General features: G+C 45.9%; 1 protein-coding gene across 1 annotated transcript in view; it reads right to left on the reverse strand.

Moving 5' to 3' along the window:
* Window positions 1-8,338: 8,338 nt before the first annotated feature.
* Window positions 8,339-22,012, reverse strand: part of LOC147110530 (uncharacterized) — a 543,691-nt gene continuing 530,017 nt past the window's right edge. The window contains exon 11 of the mRNA XM_086000591.1: window positions 8,339-12,165. Within this exon, the coding sequence (XP_085856717.1) occupies window positions 12,015-12,165 (151 nt within the window). The 3' untranslated portion in view covers window positions 8,339-12,014. The remainder of the gene's footprint in view (window positions 12,166-22,012) is intronic.

A 22,012-nucleotide genomic window follows, 5' to 3' on the forward strand; every position in this document is an offset into this window, starting at 1 on the left:
TTCCTCTGAGGAGTTGTCCGGCTCTTCCTCCTAGACAGTGGGGAGGGGGGCTCTCGATGGTCCTGTAAAGGCATGAGTTAGACGTGTGTGCCTCAATTTTAATTCAGGCGGGCTTTGAGGCGTGTGGGGGTGGGGGTAAAAAAAAAAACAAACACGCAAAACCTGGGGGTCAGGACACCGCCCCCCCAGCCATTTTAACCCAGGCATGTCTGATGGTCCTGAATCAGTCCCGCCTGCAACAGTCGGGACTGGTCTTTAGGGCCCTTAAACAGCACTAATTGGACTTTATAATCCCATTTTAACAGGCCCTTGCCTGTTTAACCCCTTTTCCCACGTAAAACACGCCTGGTGGGGATCACGCCTGTGAAACCTGGCGTGAGCACTATTGGCTTGCTGACCATCAGCTGCAGGTCAACCATTAAAGAGGAGAGTTGATCAGTCATCATTTGCAGGTGGCAGGACTTTGTTGTCTCCAGCCTGGGGCAACTTTTACTTGGCTTAACCACACCTGTGGAAGGTTGGAGCCTCACACACTTCTCTAGTGTGACCTCCTGCGAAACCCCTCTTGCCACCCTCACTCAGCGCCTCAACTGAGGCATCTACCAGAAGCATGGGAGGCCTTTTTTTCCCTTCCCTTTTTGGCATTAGAGGACCTCCAGCACCAGGCGCAGCAGCAGCAGAACCAGGAACAACAGCAGCAGCAGCAGCAGGAGCAGGAGCGACAGGCTGCTGCTCACCCACCTGAGGCAGCACAGGCCAGAAGGGGTCAGCGTGCGGAAGCCTGTCGGCGCAGGCGATACCCCCCAAACCGGGTCCACAGACACAGGGTCAGCTACCTCAACATGACTGAACAACAGTGCCAAAGGTGACTCCGACTTTCGCGACAGGTAGTGACTGACATCTGCGCAATGATACAGCAAGACCTGCTGCCCAGAGGACCAGGTGGACACTCCTTACCAGTGGCCAAAGTCACCACCGCACTCAACTTTTTTGCCTCAGGCTCATTCCAGGGATCATCAGCAGATATCAGCGGCATCTCCCAGTCGGCCGCACACACTTGTATCACGCAGGTAACCGATGCCCTCGCGCAATCACATCCATTTCACCAGGGATCACGCAAATGTGATGGCTCATCTGGCAGACTTTCCAAGGGTGCAGGGCGTCATTGACTGCACACGTGGCCCTTGGGGCACCCCATCGCAATCCAGGTATTTGTCAACCGCAAGGGCTTCCACTCCCTTAACGTTTAGCTGGTGTGTGACCACAAGGAGATTTTGCAGGTTTGTGCCAAGTACCCTGGCAGTTGCCATTACTCCTTCATACTGCGCCAGTCTAGTGTGCCTCCGCTATTCAGGCTGCCAGACCAACTTCACAGATGGCTACTTGGAGACAAGGGCTATCCCCTGAGGACTTGGCTAATGACGCTGTTGAGGAGGCCAGCCAATGAAGCTGAGGAGCGCTACAACTCCAGCCACATTTCCACCAGGTCCATGATCGAGCAAACCATCGGCTTGCTGAAGATGTGCTTCAGATGCCTGGATAGATCAGGTGGAGCCCTACAGTACTCAGCAGCAAGTGTCTCCAGAATCGTTGTGGTTTGCTGTGCACTCCACAACATGGCACAGCGTCGTGGCTTGCAGATTCCCGAGGACCAAGTGGTTGCTCGCATACCCTCCTCAGATGGAGGAGGAGGAAGAGGGTGAAAACGAGCATCCTGCAGAGGCCCATCAACCAGCGGCAGCATTACGCGAGAACATTGCTGCCCAGGATGCAAGGAACGCACTCATCTTGGCCAGATTTGCTTAGCCTAGTAAATCAAACTCTTTTGCCTCGCAGCTTCTTACCTGAGCATTGACAATGGCCAAACCCTGCGGATTCCAAGCTATTTGACCAGCATCCTGACAACTGCAAATAATCCTAAGCCCTCAATGTGAAAGCCCCATTCGCGAAATGACGCACAACACAACTGCAGCAGTTGCCATCAGAATTTTTATGCAAAACAAACTGATGGCATTTTTACAAAATATACAACATTTCACCCAAGTGACTACTTGTGCTTTATTTTCCTCTTACGCGTGCTCCTACGTAGTGGTTTCCCTGTGGCTTCAGCAGATGTGGAGGCCCCTTGCTCACTTTCCTGCTGTTCCTGTCTTGACACCTTTGGCGGGCGTCCTCTGGGATGGCGAGCCTGTGCGGGCTCATCAGCAGTCTGCTGCTTCTGCGGCCATGCAGGAGTTGAGACGTCTATCTCAGTTGGATGTGGACTCCGGCAGGGCTCTGACCGAGGGCTCTGCAGTGGCATGGAAGTGTGAGCGTTGAGGAGCCCCGACTTCCTTGAGATCGGCCACCAACCTCCCGCTCATGGGTCAGGTCCCCCTCATTGCCTGCAAGTGGCTTCAGAGCACCTTGCTGCACATCAGGGGGGCCATGCGGACCCATATCTGCAATGGCAGTCCTACTCAGAAGGACTTCCATGAAGGTCTGGTTTCTCTGTTCTATAGATGCCCATCGCTCCTCAAGAGATGTCATTCTAGTCTGAACACTCACCATGTTTTCCATACCCTGGCGACTAACCTCCTCAATGGCCGTAGCCCTCCTCTCCTCTACCATAGCTATCCTCACCACAGAGGCAGCAATCATTTCTACGTAGGTAGCCATCATTTCCGTGTTGATGCGGTCATGCACCACTGACTCCACAAAGGCTCTGCTCATGTTTGCTATGGACTCCTCCATTCGCTCCACACTCGCAGCGACCCTGGAGACAAAACCTGCCAGAGACTCCTGCATCTGTGCATGGAGTTCCATCACCTCTGATCTTACGGATGGACCCAGAGGCAGAGGGTCGACATGCAGCTGAGCCGAGCTGGCAGAGTCCTGTGCCCTCCGACGAGGACTCTCCACTGCTGTCCCTGTCTCCACAATCTGCTGATGCTCACTTGTGAGCTGTGATACACCAGGTGACAACTCTACTCTATGTCCCGAAGGTCCCACCGAGGTGAGAGTGTCTGCGCTGGTGCTGGGTACGCTTATTTCTGCTGACGCTGCGCCCTCAGAGGTTGCAGATTCCTCTGAGGAGTCCGGCTGCTCAGGCTCTTCCTCCTGCACACTGGGGACGGGGGCTCTCGATGGTCCTGTGGGAGAGTCAAGGAAAAAGTTAGAGATGTGATGCCAAGGTTACATGTGCATTGCATTTTGCAGATGATCATAAGTCCATATGATGTAGCTTCAGAATCACTATCAGCGACTCATGCAATGCCAATGAGAGAGATGGAAAACTATTCTGTCACCAGCTTGCGGGGATGTACCTGTCTGTCCTTGCCCAGCTTCCGCATCTCTGTCAGCCCCGACAATCTCCAGGACGGCTTCCTCCCAGGGGGTGAGCTGGGCTAATGAGGTTGGCCCTCCTCCTGTCCTGGCTCGCTCTCTCCTGTTGCGAGCTCTCTTTTCCTGCAACGAGGGAGCCAAGTGGAGGTTGAGTGAGAATGAAGGAGTGAGTGCAGCGATTGCACAGCATAGATACTTAGAAGGAGACAAAGATGGAGTGAGGTTGCAGGTTAAGGGCCCTCCCTGTGTGTTGTCAGTTGTGTTCAAAGCATCAGAGTGAGAGGGAGTGTGAGGGCTGCATGGTCGAATAGTTAGGTGAATGTGAGCATAGAGAGAGAGGGAATGGCTAAGGGTGCATGGATGGGAGTATCAAGTGGGATGTGGAGGAAGAGATTGCTAAAGCCGAGTGCTGGTGAGGAAAGGCAATGGGGATCAGATTGAGGGTGATGGAAACTTCATACTTACTTTTCCAGTGCGATGAAGGTCATGGAATCTTTTCCTGCACTGCATCCAGGTGCGCCGTGTTAGCTCCAAGGAGTTGACTTCCCCAGCCGCCCAGCCTTGGTTGGACTGGGAGGCCTCTTCCTCCTTGAAGAAGGGAACAGGACCTCCCTGTGGGCCCTAGCACCAGCCAGCAATGCCAGGAGTGAAGCCTCATCAAATTTTGGGGCAGCTCTTGCCCTCCCGCTGGCCATTGCTCCTGCAGGCTCCCGTGCCATCTTAATGGTAAAGTTTGGAAGCCTGCGGAAGATGCAAGGCTTGCTGTGGACCTTAAAAGCAGCAATGATGATGTCATATTCTGCGACTTTGACTGGAAATACTCAATTGCCAAGGGTTCCCACACGTTGGAAATCAATTGGCCAATTGAGTTAAAATTGCATCCATCTCAGACCCATTTAGATTCATGTGGGAAACACTAAGACCTCGATTTTCATTGGGCCGTGAGGCGGGCTTTTAGGCGTGCGGGGGGGTTAAAAAAACGCAAAACCTGGGGGTCGCGACACTCCCCCCCTCGCCTGGTTCCCGCCTCCATGCCATTTTAACCTAGGTGTGTCTGATTGACCCGAATCAGTTCTGCCTGCAAAAGACAGGACTGGTCTTTAGGGCCCTTAAACAGCACTGATTGGCCTTTATAATCCCATTTTAACAGGCCCTTGCCTGTTTAACCCTTTTCCCACATAAAACGCGCCTGGTGGGGATGACGCCCGTGAAACCTGGCGTGAACACTATTGGCTTGCTGACTATCAGCTGCAGGTCCAACATTAAAGAGGATATTTGATCAGTCATCATTTGCAGGTGGCAGGACTTAGTTCTCTCAGGTCTGGGGGAACTTTTAGAAGGCATAACCACAGCTGTGGAAGTTTGGAGCCTGACACCCATCTCCAGTGTGACCTCCTACGAGACCCCTCTCACCACCCTCATTCAGCGCTTCCTCAACTGAGGCACCTACCAGAAGCATGGGAGGCCTTTTTTTCCTTCCCCTCTTGGCATTAGAGGACCTCCAGCCCCATTTGCGAAATGACACATGCCACAACTGCAGAAATTGCCATCAGAAATTTTATTTACAATAACCAACTGATGGCATTTTTAAAATAAACACATTTCACCCAAGTGACTACCCTTGTGACTATTAGTGCTTTATTTTTCTCTTACGCGTGCTCCTACGTAGTGGTTCCTCTGTGGCTTCAGCAGATGTGGAGGCCCCTTGCTCACTTTCCTGCTGCTCCTGTCTCGACACCTTTGGCGGGTGTCCTCTGGAATGGCGAGCCTGTGAGGGCTCGCCAGCAGTCTGCTGCTCCTGCAGCTGTGCAGGGGTTGAGACCTCTATCTCCGTTGGGTGTGTACTCCGGCGGGGCTCTGACCGAGGGCTCTGCAGTGGCATGGAAGTGTGAGCGCTTGGAGAGGAGCCCCCACTTCCTTGCAGTCTGTCACCAACCTCCCTCTCATGGGTCAGGTCCCCCTCAGTGTCTGCAAGTGGCTTGAGAGCAGCTTGCTGCAAATCAGGAGGGCCATGGGGACCCGTTTCTACAATGGCAGTCCTACTCAGAAGGACTTCCATGAAAGTCTGGTTTCTCTGTTCAATAGCTGACCATCGCTCCTCCAGAGATGTCAGTCTATTCTGAACACTCACCATGTTTTCAACACTCTGGCGACTTAGCTCCTCCATGGCCGTAGCCATCCTCTCTACGGAGGTTGCCATCCTTTCCGTGTTGATGCGTTCATGCGCCAATGACTCCACAATGGCTCTGCTCATGTTCGCTATGGACTCCTCCATTCGCTCCACACTCGCAGCGACCCTGGAGACAAAACCTGCCAGAGACTCCTGCATCTGTGCATGGAGTTCCATCACCTCTGATCTTACGGATGGACCCAGAGGCAGAGGGTCGACATGCAGCTGAGCTGAGCTGGCAGAGTCCTGTGCCCTCCGACGAGGACTCTCCACTGCTGTCCCTGTCTCCACAATCTGCTGATGCTCACTTGTGAGCTGTGATACACCAGGTGACAACTCTACTTTATGTCCCGAAGGTCCCACCGAGGTGCGAGTGTCTGCGCTGGTGCTGGGTACGCTTATTTCTGCTGACGCTGCGCCCTCAGAGGTTGCAGATTCCTCTGAGGAGTCCGGCTGCTCAGGCTCTTCCTCCTGCACACTGGGGACAGGGGCTCTCAATGGTCCTGTGGGGGAGTCAAGGAAAAAGTTAGAGATGTGATGCCAAGGTTACATGCACAGTGCATTTTGCAGATGATCATAAGTCCATATGATGTAGTTTCAGAATCATTATCAGCGACTCATGCAATGCCAATGAGAGAGATGGAAAACTATTCTGTCACCAGCTTGCGGGGATGTACCCGTCTGTCCTTCCCCAACTTTTGCATCTCTGTCAGCCCCGACAATCTCCAGGACGGCTTCCTCCCAGGGGGTGAGGTTAATGAGGTTGGCCCTCCTCCTATCCTGGCTCGCTCTCTTTTCCTGCAACGAGGGAGACAAGTGGAGGTTGAGTGAGAATGAAGGAGTGAGTGCAGAGATTGCATAGCATAGATACTTAGAAGGGGACAAAGATGGAGTGAGGTTGCAATACCAAGGGCCCTCTCTGTGTGTTGTCAGTTGTGTTCAAAGCATCAGAGTGAGAGCTGCACGGTGGAATAGTTCTGTGAATGTGAGCATAGAGAGAGAGGGAATGGGTAAGGGTGCATGGATGGGAGTGTCTAGTGGGATGTGCAGGAAGAGATTGCTAAAGCTGAGTGCTAGTGAGGAAAGGCAAAGGGATCAGATTGAGGGTGATGGAAACATCATACAGTATTTACTTTTCCAGTGCGAACGTGGTCATGGAATCTTTTCCTGCACTGCAACCACGTTCTTCGTGTGAGCCCGAAGCAGTTGACTTGACCTGCCACCTCTAGCCACACAGCCTTGGTCTGGCTGGGAGGCCTCTTCCTCCCTGTAGAAGGGAAGAGGACCTCTCTGTGGGCCCGAGCACCATCCAATAATGCCTGTAGTGAAGCCTCATCAAACTTGGGCACAGATCTGGCCCTCCCGCTGGCCGTTCCTCCTGCAGGCTCCTGTGCCATCTTAATGTTGAAGGTTGGAAGCCTGCAGAGGAAGCAAGGCTTGCTGTGCACCTTAAGAGCAGCAGCAATGATGACATCATATTCTGCGACTTTCTGACTGGAAATACTCAATTGCCAAGGCTTCCCACACGCTGGAAATCAATTGGCCAATTGTGTTAAATTTGCATCAATCTCACAGACCCATTTACAATCGTGTCGGAATCACTAAATTCGGGGAAACCGCCAATTCCCCGCACCTGAACTAAAATCGAGCCCTAAATTTGGGGAATTGTCACTGGAGTTAAAATTGACCCCGTGATATTTAGGTAGCAGATGATCATCCCATTGTGCAGATGATCAGAACTCAATCTGTATGAACATCAGTCACTCATGAAATCTAAATGAGGGTTGCAAATCTATTTGGTCACCAGCTTGCTCTACTGCTCCCGTCTCTCCGTCACCCACTTCCAGCTCCTCTGACGATCTCAATAGCAGCCTCCTCAGCATTTGTTAAATGCGCCATCGAAGGTGGCCCTCCTCCTGTCCTCCCCCTCTTATTGTGGGCTGTCTTTTCCTGCAATGAGGGACACAAGTGGAGTTTGAGCGAGATTGATGGAGTGAGTGTAGAGAATCCATAGCATATATGCTTAGGAGGGAGACAAAGATGGAGTGAGGTGCCAATACCAAGGTCCCTCCCTGTGTGTAGTTGTTGTCACTGCATAACAGTGAGAGCGAGTGTGAGGGTTGCATAGTAAAATGGTGGTGATTCTGTACATAAAGGGAGAGGGATGGTTAAGGGATGTAAGGCTAGGTTGACAATGCAGAGTGCTGGTGATGAGAAGAGATGGGGAGCAGATTGAAGGGAAGTGTGATGTTATACTCACTTTTGCTGAGAGTAGTACGTCATTGATCTTTTTCCTGCACTGATCCCAGGTACGTGCACACAAAGACATTGCGCTCACCTCCTCAGCAATTTGCAGCCAGGCTGCTTTGGTTTGCTGAGGATTCCTCCGTCCATTGGAGGGAAACAGAACCTCCTTGCGCCCTCTCACTCCCTCCATAAGAGCATGGAGGGAATCGTCATCAAATCGGGGAGAAGCCTTTGTTCTTTGAGCAGTCATCTCGCAAAGACTAACACTCAGGAGCATCAGAAAGTAAATGAAAGCCAGAAGCTACATGGGCCCCTTAAAAGGCGAGCAGCAGGCCCTTACCCACTGATTGGCCAATCTAATGAAAATCGTTATCTCAGTGCGGTTGGAACCGTCAAACAACGAACCCGACTCCGCTGGGAAAATTCAACCAAATGTCTCGGCTTCTGCACAAAGAATGGCCTCTTGGGCGAGAACCGCGGTGCAGGATCAGATCAATCAGCAGCTTCGAGGGGCGCAGAGCCCTGGAGGGAAGCGAAAGTGAGATGTTGTCTTTGTCACGGAGGTTCGTTCAAGAAAAAAATAAACACGACTTGAACTAGCAGACAGAATTTTATTTTGATCATAAAATGAACATATAAAATCTATTTTTTTTCTGATTCCCTCCCCCCCCATAAAATGTAAGAGAAAGCTTAAATTTTGATAAATATGGAGTGTAAGTAAAAGATCACTGTATGTGGTATTTTGTTTGATACACACAGAGTTAAACAAAGCTTAATTCTAGTCAAGGTGGAGAAGCTTTCGTTTAGGACAGTCCAGAAGGTGCTGAATCACAGCTGAAAGTCTGGATTTAACAAGATAATCCTTCCGCGCACTACCCACTTTCTAGATTTTAAATTCCCTCGGGCAGTGTCACGCAAAGGAAGGAAAGGCAGATTTATTATGAGCGTTATCTTAAGTGTAATTGGCAAGTAATACATTTCATAAACAACAAAGTACCCTGTTGGGATTGCTTAAACCAACAGTTTCATTTTTTTTTAAAAGACACAATTCAAACGACTTATTTTTGTTGACATTTCGGCAGAAACTCCACCGTAAAACTTAAAAAGCTTCAATTAAAACAAACATTAACAAAAAGATACAAATGAATGCTCAATTAAGTCACTGACCACATTCTCATAACGGCCCTAAATTTAAGGCTATCTTGTTAAAGAGCTCTCACTGGCAATATAACTTGGTAAATAAAAAAATCTAACAACTTCAAACGGACAAGCAGATTTATAATTCAATGTTTAAAAGGCAGTGTGACATCTCCAGACTTTGCTTCCCATTTCATTTGAATGTAACGTTAAAAGACAAAGTGGTATATATTTTTTGCATTTATGTATGTCACTTTATAAGGTGCATTGATCCATGTTTGAATTCACAATTTAAGGCTGTTTGCAGGGCCCAATGAGGACAAATGATTTGGTTGTGTTACTGGACCTCCCCAAACTTCAGTCAGTAGATTTTGCAATGCAGTAAAGGTCCTGTAGATGTCAGTATTGCAGGTACGATGAACCAATTAATCCTGGATTTTACTCGCACTTCAGTGCAGGACTTGAGGCTGTTTATGAATGTACAGCTACAGATTTCCACCACACATTTAAACAGGAACAGCTCAAGACTACATGACAGGCATTATCCCGTGGTACTCGGGTATAGGCTAAACAGGGCTAACTTCAACACACGGCTGAGTACTTTGGAAAGCTATCCCAGTCCATCCTACAGTAATTACCTGTGTTTATTGAATGTTACAATATATGCACAACCATCCGAGGCCATTCCTTTACATAATCCACAAAAATGTCATTAGTTCTGTGTAAATCATATTACAGTGCTCCTCTGTATGTTGCTTTGTTGTTTGGTGGGGGGAAGGGGTAGATCAATGAATGAGATGGAGTAGACCCAGGGGGATAAAACCATCAGGAAAAGAATGTGAGATTGTTTAAACAGAAAGGTAACATCTCTTCAGAGAATTTTGTCTTGTCAATATACAAAAGCAAGTTCTATGAATTAATAATTGATTAAACTTTCCTTTCAGGCATTTCTTTGCTGACTTCAATGAACTTTTGTTTATCCATATCTTTCTTTTTTCCCCCTCCTATATTCCTTCTGATTTATAAAAATGGTTTCCACCAGAACAGAACGATGAAACATTATCCACTTTAATTAAAAACACATACACACACAGGCGGGCAAGAATATAACACAATATAATAGTGTTTGGGGGTGGGGCATGAACTCTGACCCCACAGTTCATCTATTCCATGGATGTCACTTTACATGACACTCATTAAAGTTGGACTTCCTCACTACCTGATTTGACAATTAGGGACTGTAACTTTTAGAATTAACTGAAATCACCAGTTCACCACGTAAAATAGCAATAGCCATTCACAGAGAAGACATAATATGAATTTGAGACCTGTATGTATTCAAAAATGTCAAGTTGCTTCTTCAGTCTGCAGTGTACTGACATGTAGAATTTTTTTTTAAATGCAAACACTTAAAATGGAAATTTTACCAAATTCAATTTAAACATTTACTGAATTAAGTGGAATAAAAGTGTGACTTTTGTCTTTGCTGACCAGTTTGGTGACTATTTCTAATTTACACAGCAGGGAAGATGTAACTCAGTCAGTTGTTACTCGGATTGTGGTATTTTTTAGAATTGCTTTATATGTGATAAACTCCCATCAGGAATGCCAAACGCCTGTTAAAATGCAGGTGCAGAAAAAAAATTTGCTAAAAATTACATGTTGATTTTTACATTTCTATATGTTGAAAGCCTCTCAGACTGAACTCTTTGCTGTTACAATTCACTAGACCAGTTTGACTAAGCATTCCTAACAGATTGCTCCAATTGTACCTGTCTCAGCATCTCTATCCTTTTCATGACATACATTCTGATGCATTTTATCAAAAGGTTATGATCTGGAGACCCACTGTGTCCTGCTGATGAACTGGAACGAATGCTTCCAAGAAGCGTAATTAAAATCGATTTCCATCTGCTAACAGATCGGTTATGACTGGGAGGGAATGAGTGTCCACCAAACATTCCACTGCTTCTTGTGGACCAGACCATGGAAGATCAGTCCTCAGATTTTCACTATGATCAGGTAGCCTTTCAGCCTAATAGGAGTGGCATCCCACTGAGAGTCACACTCTGCAAATTGGAACATGGGAAGTTGTTTCACTTTAAAAGGAGTTTCATAGTAGAGTGTCTGAATGCACTATAACACTATAATCCATTGCAGATGCGGTTAGAGCAATTGTCTTTCCGTAATACACATGGGTTATTAAAAGCATAAGATTGCCGATGGGTTTGTGAATGGGTTATCGGGTTTTGTGTTTGTGCTTCATTTTAAGAACAAATCGTCCACTTTTTCACTGGGTGATTGGGTGTAAACTGCTCAGGCAAGCTGGCAAAGGTACAGCAGGTCGTCATTAACAAGTGTCCCTTAGCAACACCCGTTTTTTGAAATCGCTTGTGTGATTGAGCAATAACTAAGCAGTTCCATCTCCCAATGAAAACCGCAATTAAAAGGTTTCTCAGCTTTTTAATGAGTTCAAAATTCATAACTTTGTAGAACGAGATCAGTCGCTTAATGGTTACTTAAAAGCTTGTGCCTGGAATTTCTGCCGGGGGTGGGGGGGAAGATCGGCAGAACTCCCAGGGAGGGAGGGGGAGAAGAGAGAGAAGGCATAAATGGGTCAAAGCTGGCAGCTTACAAGGACACATAAGAGCACAGGTCTTTTCTTCAGGTAATAAACTGGAGAGCTTAAGGTGAGGCTTCTTCTAGTTTTGTGAGCTTTAGCACTGTACAAGACATTGGCCTAACAAGCTGGGTCACCAATACTGCACCCATTAAGAGCTACAGAAATCCATTGTGCAATACTGCAGCTGAACAAAGAACATAGGAACAAATATGACATATACTGGTCCTCTTCTAAGTACACTAGCTTTATGTTTTAAGCTCCCCCTTGCTATTGAGAATTGGAATACAGACACCATGATGATACGTAACCTCATACCTGAATAACAATACTGTTATGCAACCACCCATCCCCCCCCCAACCCGTTAAAAGATCTACATAGAAATTCTCAATCCCCACAGCCTTCCTTTAATACAGAAAACACTTTTGTCTCCAGTTCTATTTGAAATACAAAAACTGTACAATGCAGAGGAGATGGTGAAAGCAAAGTTTATTCTTGGTTGGTGGGGCTGGGTCTCAGAGATTGTTCTCAAAATCTTCTTTGGTGGCTACATAGTTCTCTTTTGGCAAACCCTTGACAATGCCGTTGCTTTCATTTAACCGTTGCACTCTGTAGGCCTCGTAATGGATCTTGTGTGTGACGTCTTTCAGATCCTGGAGGTGAGACCTTAAAGTAAGAGTAGAAACAACAGAATTAGTCGCAGCAAAGTTACTTCACCAAATATCATAGGGGCGACAAAAAATAAGGTAGTGCCATAACATTTTTTAAACGGGTGACTTATAGAGCATTTTCCGTGCTAATGTAATCTGGGTTTTGCATGAAACCGACATCCAAAGCGCATTAATATTGCAGTTATACTCCCCACCCCCTATTCAGCTCCAATGAAGCCAATCAACCTGAATCTCAGCTGGGCGTATAACAGGTTGAATGATGCAATCTGTTAAATATGATAAATTACATACATTTATTGGTGATGTTGAAACATTCTGGCTGCCTACTCCCAGTAAGTTGCTGAGACTTACTTCTCTTGTTGAGACACAAGGGCACCATGGGCTAGAACACAGTTTTAGGCTTTCTGTTTGTAAAGTTGTCATTCTCAATTTCTCTCCTCATTCTTGATACACTGATTTTCCATTATCTGTCTGCCTCCCATGATACTTTCCTCCACTATTTCAGTGCCAACTTCACTGACCTAGCACCAGTCTGTTGCAACAACAAGGCACTAAATCCTCAAATGCTCCTGCTCGAGCTGGTAAACCCGTGAACCACAGTAGGAAGCCATTCGGCCCATTGCGACTATGCTGGCTCGATGCAAGAGCAATCCAAAGTGAATCCCACTGCCCTTCTCACTCCCCTTAGCCTTGTATCTTCCTCGACTTCAAGTTCTGAATATTTGTGACTTCAACAGGAAGAAATGTTCTTTAATTTAAAAGCTTCTTCTAACATTAGCCATCCCCTCCACCCAGCAATGTGCACTGGTGGTAATGCTGAGAATGATTCATGTCCTGCACTTGTGGATCACTGAATATAATATTCTAAACCTCTTCAATGTGCTAAAATCTGCCAGCATCTAATCCAGACATGAATTATTCTGTCATTAACACAATGAAGCTCCTCACTTAGCAGTAGTGTTGTTTTGCTATTGTATTATCAAGGAATGGGCAATCTCTACCAATCAAAAGTCCATTCAGAGCCCTATTCTCAGAATGTGACTCACCCCCTCCACACCCGTACAATGAATGTCTTGATTGTGTTTGAACATCAAAGGCATGTACAACTGATGGAATTAAAGTGAATAAGGTGGGCCTGGTGTGGTTAGGAAGTCACTTGACTTTAGCTCAGATCTTTATCAAAGTGCAGTGAACGCTCGGTTTTATTAGTTATCGTGGCTGGAGAACCTCTTCTTATAGCCAAGGGCTTAATCCATGATCAACGCACATCGCACCTGACCCCGATTATCTCCAATGTAAAAACTCTCTCCTCTCAATGTTTGGTCTGTATGTGATTTTTTTTTTAAATCTAAGAGTAGAAATGTCTATTTTCACACACGTCTTTTCCTCAAAAAGATTCTATTTTATATCATGTTTAAACATTTTTGGAGCAATTCGTATGTATGATTAATATAGTGGTGCACTTTAAACCTTAATGCTCTTGTATGTGCTTTAAAGAATCTAATGGAACAGCGGATTCTTACAGGATCTTTATGAGGGGCTTTTAGAAAATAAAATAAACAGCTACAAATTATCCTTCAGAAGTGGCAAATAGATCAAATTGAATCCTCTTTGTTGCACTATAATTAAATCCCATCTGAAAAACCTTCCCTCTTAGGAACTATTAATCTGAACACTCTGGGGATGATTGGACTGTTACGGTACGGGTCTGATGTTTTGCTGTTCCGCAGTGTAAATAAATCTACAAAGGGAGATGTGTTGATCTGACACAATGATTAATCCAACCAAATAAAACAACCCTAAAAACTGAAACTCTGCTTTGCCTTTCAGTGATGGTCACAATTCAGTATTTGATTTGGATGTTTTTTGTTTGTGTATTTATCTGTCCTCCTCTGCCCCATTCTGTGCTGTGCACCATTCTTAAGTTTCTGGACTGAGAGTTAGGAATTGTGCATCAAACTCATCTTTTCCTTTCCTTCCCAGCGGGAAGCCCCATGGCTGTCGCATGACACGTCCCCCAGATGGAGCGGCTGAGACTGAGAGCTCACCGTGAGTGACGAGTACAATTAAAAAATATATATATATATTTCGTTTTGCAGCAAATTCCATTGGAAAGGAAATTCGGGTGGAGTGTAAAACAGGCAGCTGATTCGCTAAAGAAAGACTTCCATTTATACAGCGCCTTTCACGACCACCGGATGTCCCAAAGCACTTTACAATCAATGACGTACTTTTGAAGTGGAGTCACTGTTGTAAATGTAGGAAATGCAGCAGACAATTTGTGCACAGCAAGCTCCCACAAACAGCAATGTGATAATGACCAGTTAATCTGTTTTAATGATGTTGGTTGAGGGATAAATATTGGCCAGGACACCGGGGATAACTCCCCTGCTCTTCTTCGAAATAGTGCCATGGGATCTTTTACATCCACCCGAGAGGGCAGACGGGGCCTCGGTTTAACGTTTCATCCGAAAGACGCACCTCCGACAGTGCAGCACTCCATCAGCACTGCACTGGAGTGTCAGCCTAGATTTAGTGCTCAAGTATCTGGAGTGGGACTTGAACCCACAGCCTTCTGACTCCGAGGCGAGCCCAAGATTGATTTCTAACCAGCTAAGTTATTTTCATCTGGTTCCGTGAGTTTAGCAAGGTTAGACTGTCGAGAGTAAGGTTTATGTTGTGAGGAAGGTCATGCGTGCTCAAAGGAATGGGGTTCGTTTCCACGTAAGCAGAGATTTTGAGTGCTCAGTCTGTAACATAAGGCCCAATGAGTTGATTACTGTGCTGTTACGAGGTACTTAATAGTTATGAGGAAATACAAGCCCAAAGAATGCAAACTTTTCTGTTTCTGAGCAATTTTTCTAACAGTACAACACTGTATGATGCTGTAAATTTTATGCTGGAACATCACACTAGTTATGCCATGAGGTGATCCCCTGGATTATATACACTATAGACATCAACATGTCTAAGTGCAGGAAAGGTGGAGCGAGGTGAGAGCGGACCCTATTGTGATGGCGCCGATGAAGATGGCTGCCGTCCTTGCGGGCTCCGTGCATACCAGGCAGCTAAGTGTCCTTTGCTGCTTGGTGCGCTCGGCTCGTTAAGAAAAAAGCATTTCACTGACTGGATTTCACTTGTTGTATTTGGTTATGTGACAAATAAAATTGAAATGTGAATCAGGGCAAGATTTTTTACATTTCTTTTAGATAAATTTTCTTGCACCGCTTTTTTCTATTGACTTCTATCTTTCATATGTCTTTGGAAATTCCTTTCTGTTCTGTAACAGACAATGATATGCAAGGTATTGGGGCAGTTACTACAGTAACAGACACTGCGATACTCATGAGGTATTAGGGCAGGCATTACCGTAGCAGATACAGTGACGCATGAGGTAGAGAGGGCAACTTGGTAGTGAATCACACAAGTAACTTTTTCAAGTCCCACACTTACACATCTTGTACCTTCTGTGCAAGTTTGAGCTTAGAGCGTGATTCTGTTTTTATCTCGAAGAGACAGGAGCTAGGTTAAACTGGTTCTCATGCCTTCCACTCATGTAATGGCTGGTAATTCAATACATAAAACACTGGAAGATATGCTCTTCTGTTTGAGCATGTAATAGTCTCCTGTGAATTTTCATAAGAATTCTTTCTCTACTTAAATTAATATATAGTGGGCTAAAAAAATTCCCTTACTGCTCCTTTATATCAGTAGTTTTACTTTTAAACAGGGAAACCATCAGTGAGGATACCTTTCAAGGAAAGTATGTTGAAGGCACAGAATGTTGAAAAATTAATTTGCAGGTAATTAACTTATTAAATGTGCTCCTGCCTTAGTACATGGTGAATCCTGTACAACCGATTAACTGCATTAAATAGCCACTTGTCTGGAACAGTATTGAAGTCAGAAATTATTTTAAAAAGTAGTTTCTTCTTCTCCCCCACTAATAATCCTTGGGTGAGAGAGTTAGCCCAGTTTGCAGAGATTGCATCCAGATAGCTAATTGGTTTTACAGAAATACGAGAGGGGATCACTCCGATAACTTGGGGGGGGAAGCTCGTGGATTCTCAACCCTTCACTCCAAGTTGGAAATGCACGGAGCTTGCAATGTAGCTATGGGGCCACCATCTCAGATGATATTTCATTACAAACCATAAACAACCAGCCATCCTTCCTGGGCAGGTATCTTCAGTCAGTCAGTCTGGAGAGGGACTACTGAATAAAGGCTTCAGAGTTTTGTACTGATGGCTTCATCTTTTACATTACGCATTCTAATATCTGGCATCCTCGCCACCCCCTACCTCCTGTCTCGGGGGCTGCTGAAAGGAGGATCTGTATAAAAGGGCAGGAACTACTACAATTTCTAAAAAGGCTCAGGGAATACTAAATCGACACATCAAGATACTCTGCAACTGAACGTGTAGTGAACGACAGTCGGCTGGCAGTTCACAAGAATCTTAAATACAAAAAAAGTACAGGCAGAGAACGAGGTTAACAGCTGAGTATATCTGTCAATCCTTCTGTTGTCTAGAGGAAATATACAGAGAAGGGACACAAAGCAAGGCCTTGTCTACAATAAAATGTGTGCTTCATCCTCTAACCTATTCGGAATCATTTGAACCATCGCCCTCAAGCCTTTAGCATATTAGACAAGTAACCCTTATGAGAAACAGTATCATCCTTTTATATTTGAGGCTGACAGGAAGATGACTGCCGAGTAATATATAGAAGTGTGGATGCTTGGGAGTGAGTTGTAAGCTTATAGTTTAATCTCCGGTGTGAGGCTCTCACGGTTTATAGACATATAGTGTGACTAGCATTCAATCTCTACCGGATGATATTTTCTATATTTTAAGCTTTCAATAGAGTTAAAAGTGAAAAGGAGTATTTAAGGGAAAGAAAACCTCCAAACAGGTGTTTTGTTCTTGTGCCTAAAGTGTGTTCATTGCTACATGCCGTTAAAAGTCATCACAGCCTCACCCATCTGCAGAGCAAAAATTAAAGTGGCCGAAATGAGGATTTATCTGTTAAAAGATTAGCCAAATATCTAATTGATTAAATGCAAACAAATCAACTCCAATTTGATGTACTCCAGCTTCCTGTGTAGCCCATGCCTTAAAAAGATGAGCGATTTTTGTGAAGTTGGTCAGTAAAAACAAAATGTGTGTGAATGATAATGGAGACATCAATAAAGAGGAGAGGAGAGATTTACAGAGTCGGTCAGAGTAATACAGCACAATAAGAAGTATGTGGTCGTCATAGAGAGAGCAGTGAGACAGTCAAAAAGAACAACACGGAGTTAGAATGGGATCAAAGCAGACACTGAGTTACAGGAAGAGGCTTCATTTATCATGCAAGCCATGCCATGGAAGATGAACTATATTGTAATACATTGAGTGTTACATGCTATAACATTTCCATCATAAAATAACATATCCTCTGACTCACTGTGAGCAAAACCACAGGAGATTAGCTAGTTATTATTGGGTTTAATTGGCTTAGAAATTGGCACTGTGGGAATGTCTTCATACTACAGGAGTGAATAAGGCCAGATGGTTTTATTTATACCTGACAGTACTTATATTACACAGCCTTCTATATCTGCAAAACCTGCGCATCAGGAGTTGGCAGAATTGGCACAATGTAAAAGTAGTTTTCAATCCACGGTTTAATGAATGATTTGAGTTTCCTCTTACCATTAGTTCCACATTCATTTTATGACTGTGCCCAAAAGGATGCATAATCGAAGTAGAACTTAAAATTTTGAAGATTAGAAAGGTCACTTTAATTAGGCTTCCCATTTTGTTCTGTGATTAGCAGATGGTTGATGAATGTATAATACTTGATTGGAGCATACGACAGAGGTTTAATTGACGAATGATTGTAAAATGTAGTTATCTGTGCACTATTCATTCACCAATATTCCTTTCTCTGAGAAGGTGAGAGAAGCTACAATATTCCATTCTAGCCATTTTCATCCCCTTGCTCCTCTTCCCACCCGAGACTGCCTAAGGCGGTTTCCAGCCTCCAGCACCTTGCCTAAAATGACCATTGATCAGTGGAAATTTTGGATTCTTTGCTTAAAGACAGAATGACTAAATATGTAGATGAAGAGAAAATAATTAGAAGCAGCCCACACGGACTTCATAAGGGAAGATTGTGCTTGACAAACCTGATCGAGTTCTTTGAGGAGGTGAAAGATACAGTAGATGTGTTGTACATAGACTTTCAGAAAGCCTTTGACTAGGTATCACGTAGGAGACTATTGGAGAAGATTAAGGGGCGTGGTAGAAAACTGGGTTTAAAAGCTGGCTAGAAGCGACAGCAGTTAAGGGCAGTTTCTCAGGGTGGTTGGAAGTAGGCAGCATTCTGTTCTGGGAATACGTCTGTTCAATGATTTGGATTTAGGGCTAGAGGGAACAGCGTCCAAATGTGAAGATGATATCAAAATAAGAGGCATAGTAAATAATTCTGAGGACCAAAGGAAGCTGTAAGCAAAAAGTGGCAGATGGATTTCAATGTTAGTAAATGTGAGGTGGGCCATTTTGGTTAAAGAAAAGTAATAATTATATTTTGAATGGTGGAAAATCGAGTGAGGGATTTGGGGGTTCAGGATGACAAGACATTAAAAGCAGCACTTCAAATGGATATGGTCATAAAGAAAGCTGGGCTTATTGAACATTGGGTTTTATGACAAGAGGCAACAGAATCTAAAAGTTGAGATGTAATGGTGAATCTATATAAAACCTTAATAAGACGGGGGGGAGCGGTTTTCTGCCATAAGAGGAGGCGGGTAAGGCAGGAAAATAAGATTCAATGAGGTCGGGTTCGGAACCCGCCTCCGCAGGATTTTGCCGGTGCCGGTTTTGGAGGTCGGGAAACGGTCCTGCCTTCAGCTGGCCATAGTGATACTTGTCATCATTAAATGCTCGTTAAGGGCCTCTCTAAGCCTATTTTGAGAGGCCCTCGTGATTTTTCCAGCATTTCGGCATGCTCCACGCACCTCCTGAACCACGCCAGGTAAACCTGGCTGGTTGACTCGTGGGTGGCCTCCTCACTGCTGCAGGTCTAATGAGACATCATTTATTGCAGCAAGGATTACTTGCAGGTGCCAGACCTTGACTTTAAAAGGTCTCTGAGCACTTTCAGAAGGCCTTCTGAAGTCGGAGGTGCCGCAGCTTGAATCAATCAACTGTGGGACCTCCTTGGACGACCCTCTCCCTGCTTGCAATGAGCGCTTCCCCAAAGGAGGCATCTGCAAGCAGCATGGGAACCATTCATTTTCTTTCTGCATGGACCTCAGATGAGGATGAGGACCATCCACGGCAGCAGCAGAACCAGGCAGCTCAGGAGCAACACCAGCAGGAGCCCCAACCTCCTGCTCAGGCAGCTCAGGAGCAACACCAGTAGGAGCCCCAACCTCCTGCTCAGCCACCTGATGCTGCACAGTGCAGAAGGCACCAGCGCATCGAGGCACCTCACCGCAGAAGATACCCCCGACAGAGGGCTTACCGACACAGGATGAGCTAACTCAACATGAGTGAGCAGCAGTGCCAAAGGAGGCTGAGACTTTCGTAAGAGCTTGTCCGAGAGATCTGCGGTCTGCTGCAGCAAGACCTGGTGCCCAGAGGAACGGGTGGACACCCCTTACCAGTGGCTGTCAAAGTCACCACCGCACTCAACTTCTTTGCCTCAGGCTCCTTCCAGGGATCATCAGCAGACATCAGCGGCATCTCCCAGTCGGCCGCCCACAGTTGCATCACGCAGGTTACCGATGCCCTTTTTGCTGAGGCCCACAATTACATCCAGTTCACAAGGGATCAAGCAAGTATAACCGCCTGTTCGGTTGGATTTGCAAATATGGCAGACATGCCAATGGTGCAGGGCATCATAGACTGCACACATGTGGCCCTTAGGGCACCCCATCCCAACTCAGCTATCTTTGTTAACCGAAAGGGCTTCCACTCCCTCAATGTTCAGCTGGTGTGTAACCACAAGAAGGAGTTCTTGCATGTTTGCGCCAAGTTCTATGGAAGTTGCCATGAATCTTTCATCCTGCGGCACTCTAGTATTCCTCCACTTTTCAATCCACCAAACCAACTTAACAGATGGCTCCTTGGTGACAAAGGCTACCCCCTGAAGAAATGGCTAATGACGCCGATCAGGAGGCCAGCTAACGAGGCTGAAGAGCGCTACAATGCCAGCCACACTTCGACCAGGTCCATCATAGAGCAAACCATTGGGTTGTTGAAGATGCGCTTCCGTTGCCTTGACCGATCAGGTGGAGCCCTGCAGTATACACCATACAGGGTCTCCAGAATGGTCGTGGTCTGCTGTGCACTGCACAACATGGCACAGCATCGTGGCTTGCAGCTTCCCGATGAGCAAGCGGCTCAGTTCCAGCCCTCCTCAGATGAGGAGGAGGAGGAGGATCTGGCGGAGGAGGTCAGAGCGCCGGTGTATCGACCAGTGGCAGCGGCAGCACACGAGCTCATGGTTGCCCGGGATGCAAGGAATGAACTTATCCTGGCCAGATTTGCATAGGTTGCCCAAGTTGGCATATGTCCTTGGCTCCATCTTAAGACATCATTGACAATGGACATGACTCTCTGGCCTCCTTTCACTCAGGCCACCAACCTGACAACGCAAGTGTCACGGAGCCCGCAATGTGGAGCTGCCTAAGGTGAAAGAACAGATGCCATAACGCCAACATTTTGGCTTCAAATCCTTTTAATGCTTTCCAACAAGGATGGCATTTCATCAATACACAAACATTTTCCCAATCTGCACACAGATCTGGAGGTTATATTCCTTGCCAGCTGTACCCACAGAGGTTTCTTTGGCAGGCCTCTTCCTCCCAGATGAGTGGAAGAGCACCTTCCTGCTAGCTGTCACCCCCTCAAACAACTTTTGCAGCGCCTCATTCGAGAGCCTCGGGGAGGCGCTTGCCTTGGAATTGGACATAGTGGTTTCTCAAAATATGTTGCAGGTGGTGCAGGAAACGCAGAATTCCTGTGGAATGAGCCAAGGGAGCAAGAAGCCATAACATCAGTCTGGAAAAGTGCTTCAACAGAGGCGAGTTTCAGTCCCAAAACACTAATTGACCAAGGGCATCCCACATCTCGGAAATCAAGTGGCCAATCGGGGAAATCGCAATTTTTTGAAAACAATCAGTGGAGGCGGGTTTCAAACCCACCCAAACCGAAACCCGCCTCCATCTCGCCTCCAGTGAGAAAATCGCCCCCCACAGTTGGGAGTATTATGTGCAGTTGCGGGCACCACAGTATAGGAAGGATATTGAGACAATGGTGAGGGTATGGCACAGATTCACTGGGGAGGAGGATCTGGATGAGTAAATAAAATACGAAAAAAAGACATGAAAAATTGGACAGATGAGATCATTTGGTGACTTGGTAAAAGGTGTTTAAAATGATGAAGGCATGGGACAGAGTAGATAGAACAGACTGTTTCCAGTGATTGAGGAGTCTAAGAACAAGGAGATATAGTTAAGTGTTAGAGATTTAGGACAATCTTTTTACACGGAGGGTTATGAGGTTGTGAAATGCAATATCAGAGTTAGTGATTGAAGCAGAAACCATGTCAACATTTAAATATTGGGTTAGATAGCTGGTTTGGATGATTAAAGGAAAGGGAATAAAAGAATATAGGAACAGAGCGAGCACATGAAATTGAGCACCACTGATCATGTGGAGGACAAACAACAACATGGACTGGTTGGGACGAACAGCTTATTTCTGTGTTGAAATTCTATGTAATTTACAGGTGGCTGCTTAGAATTATTCAGTCAGCAAAGTGGTTGGCTGGAGAATTCCTGAGTAATG

The sequence above is a fragment of the Somniosus microcephalus genome, chromosome 11 (genome assembly GCF_052327205.1).
Source record: "Somniosus microcephalus isolate GS21.2 chromosome 11, FLI_Smic_1.0, whole genome shotgun sequence".
NCBI classification, from domain to species: Eukaryota; Metazoa; Chordata; class Chondrichthyes; order Squaliformes; family Somniosidae; genus Somniosus; species Somniosus microcephalus.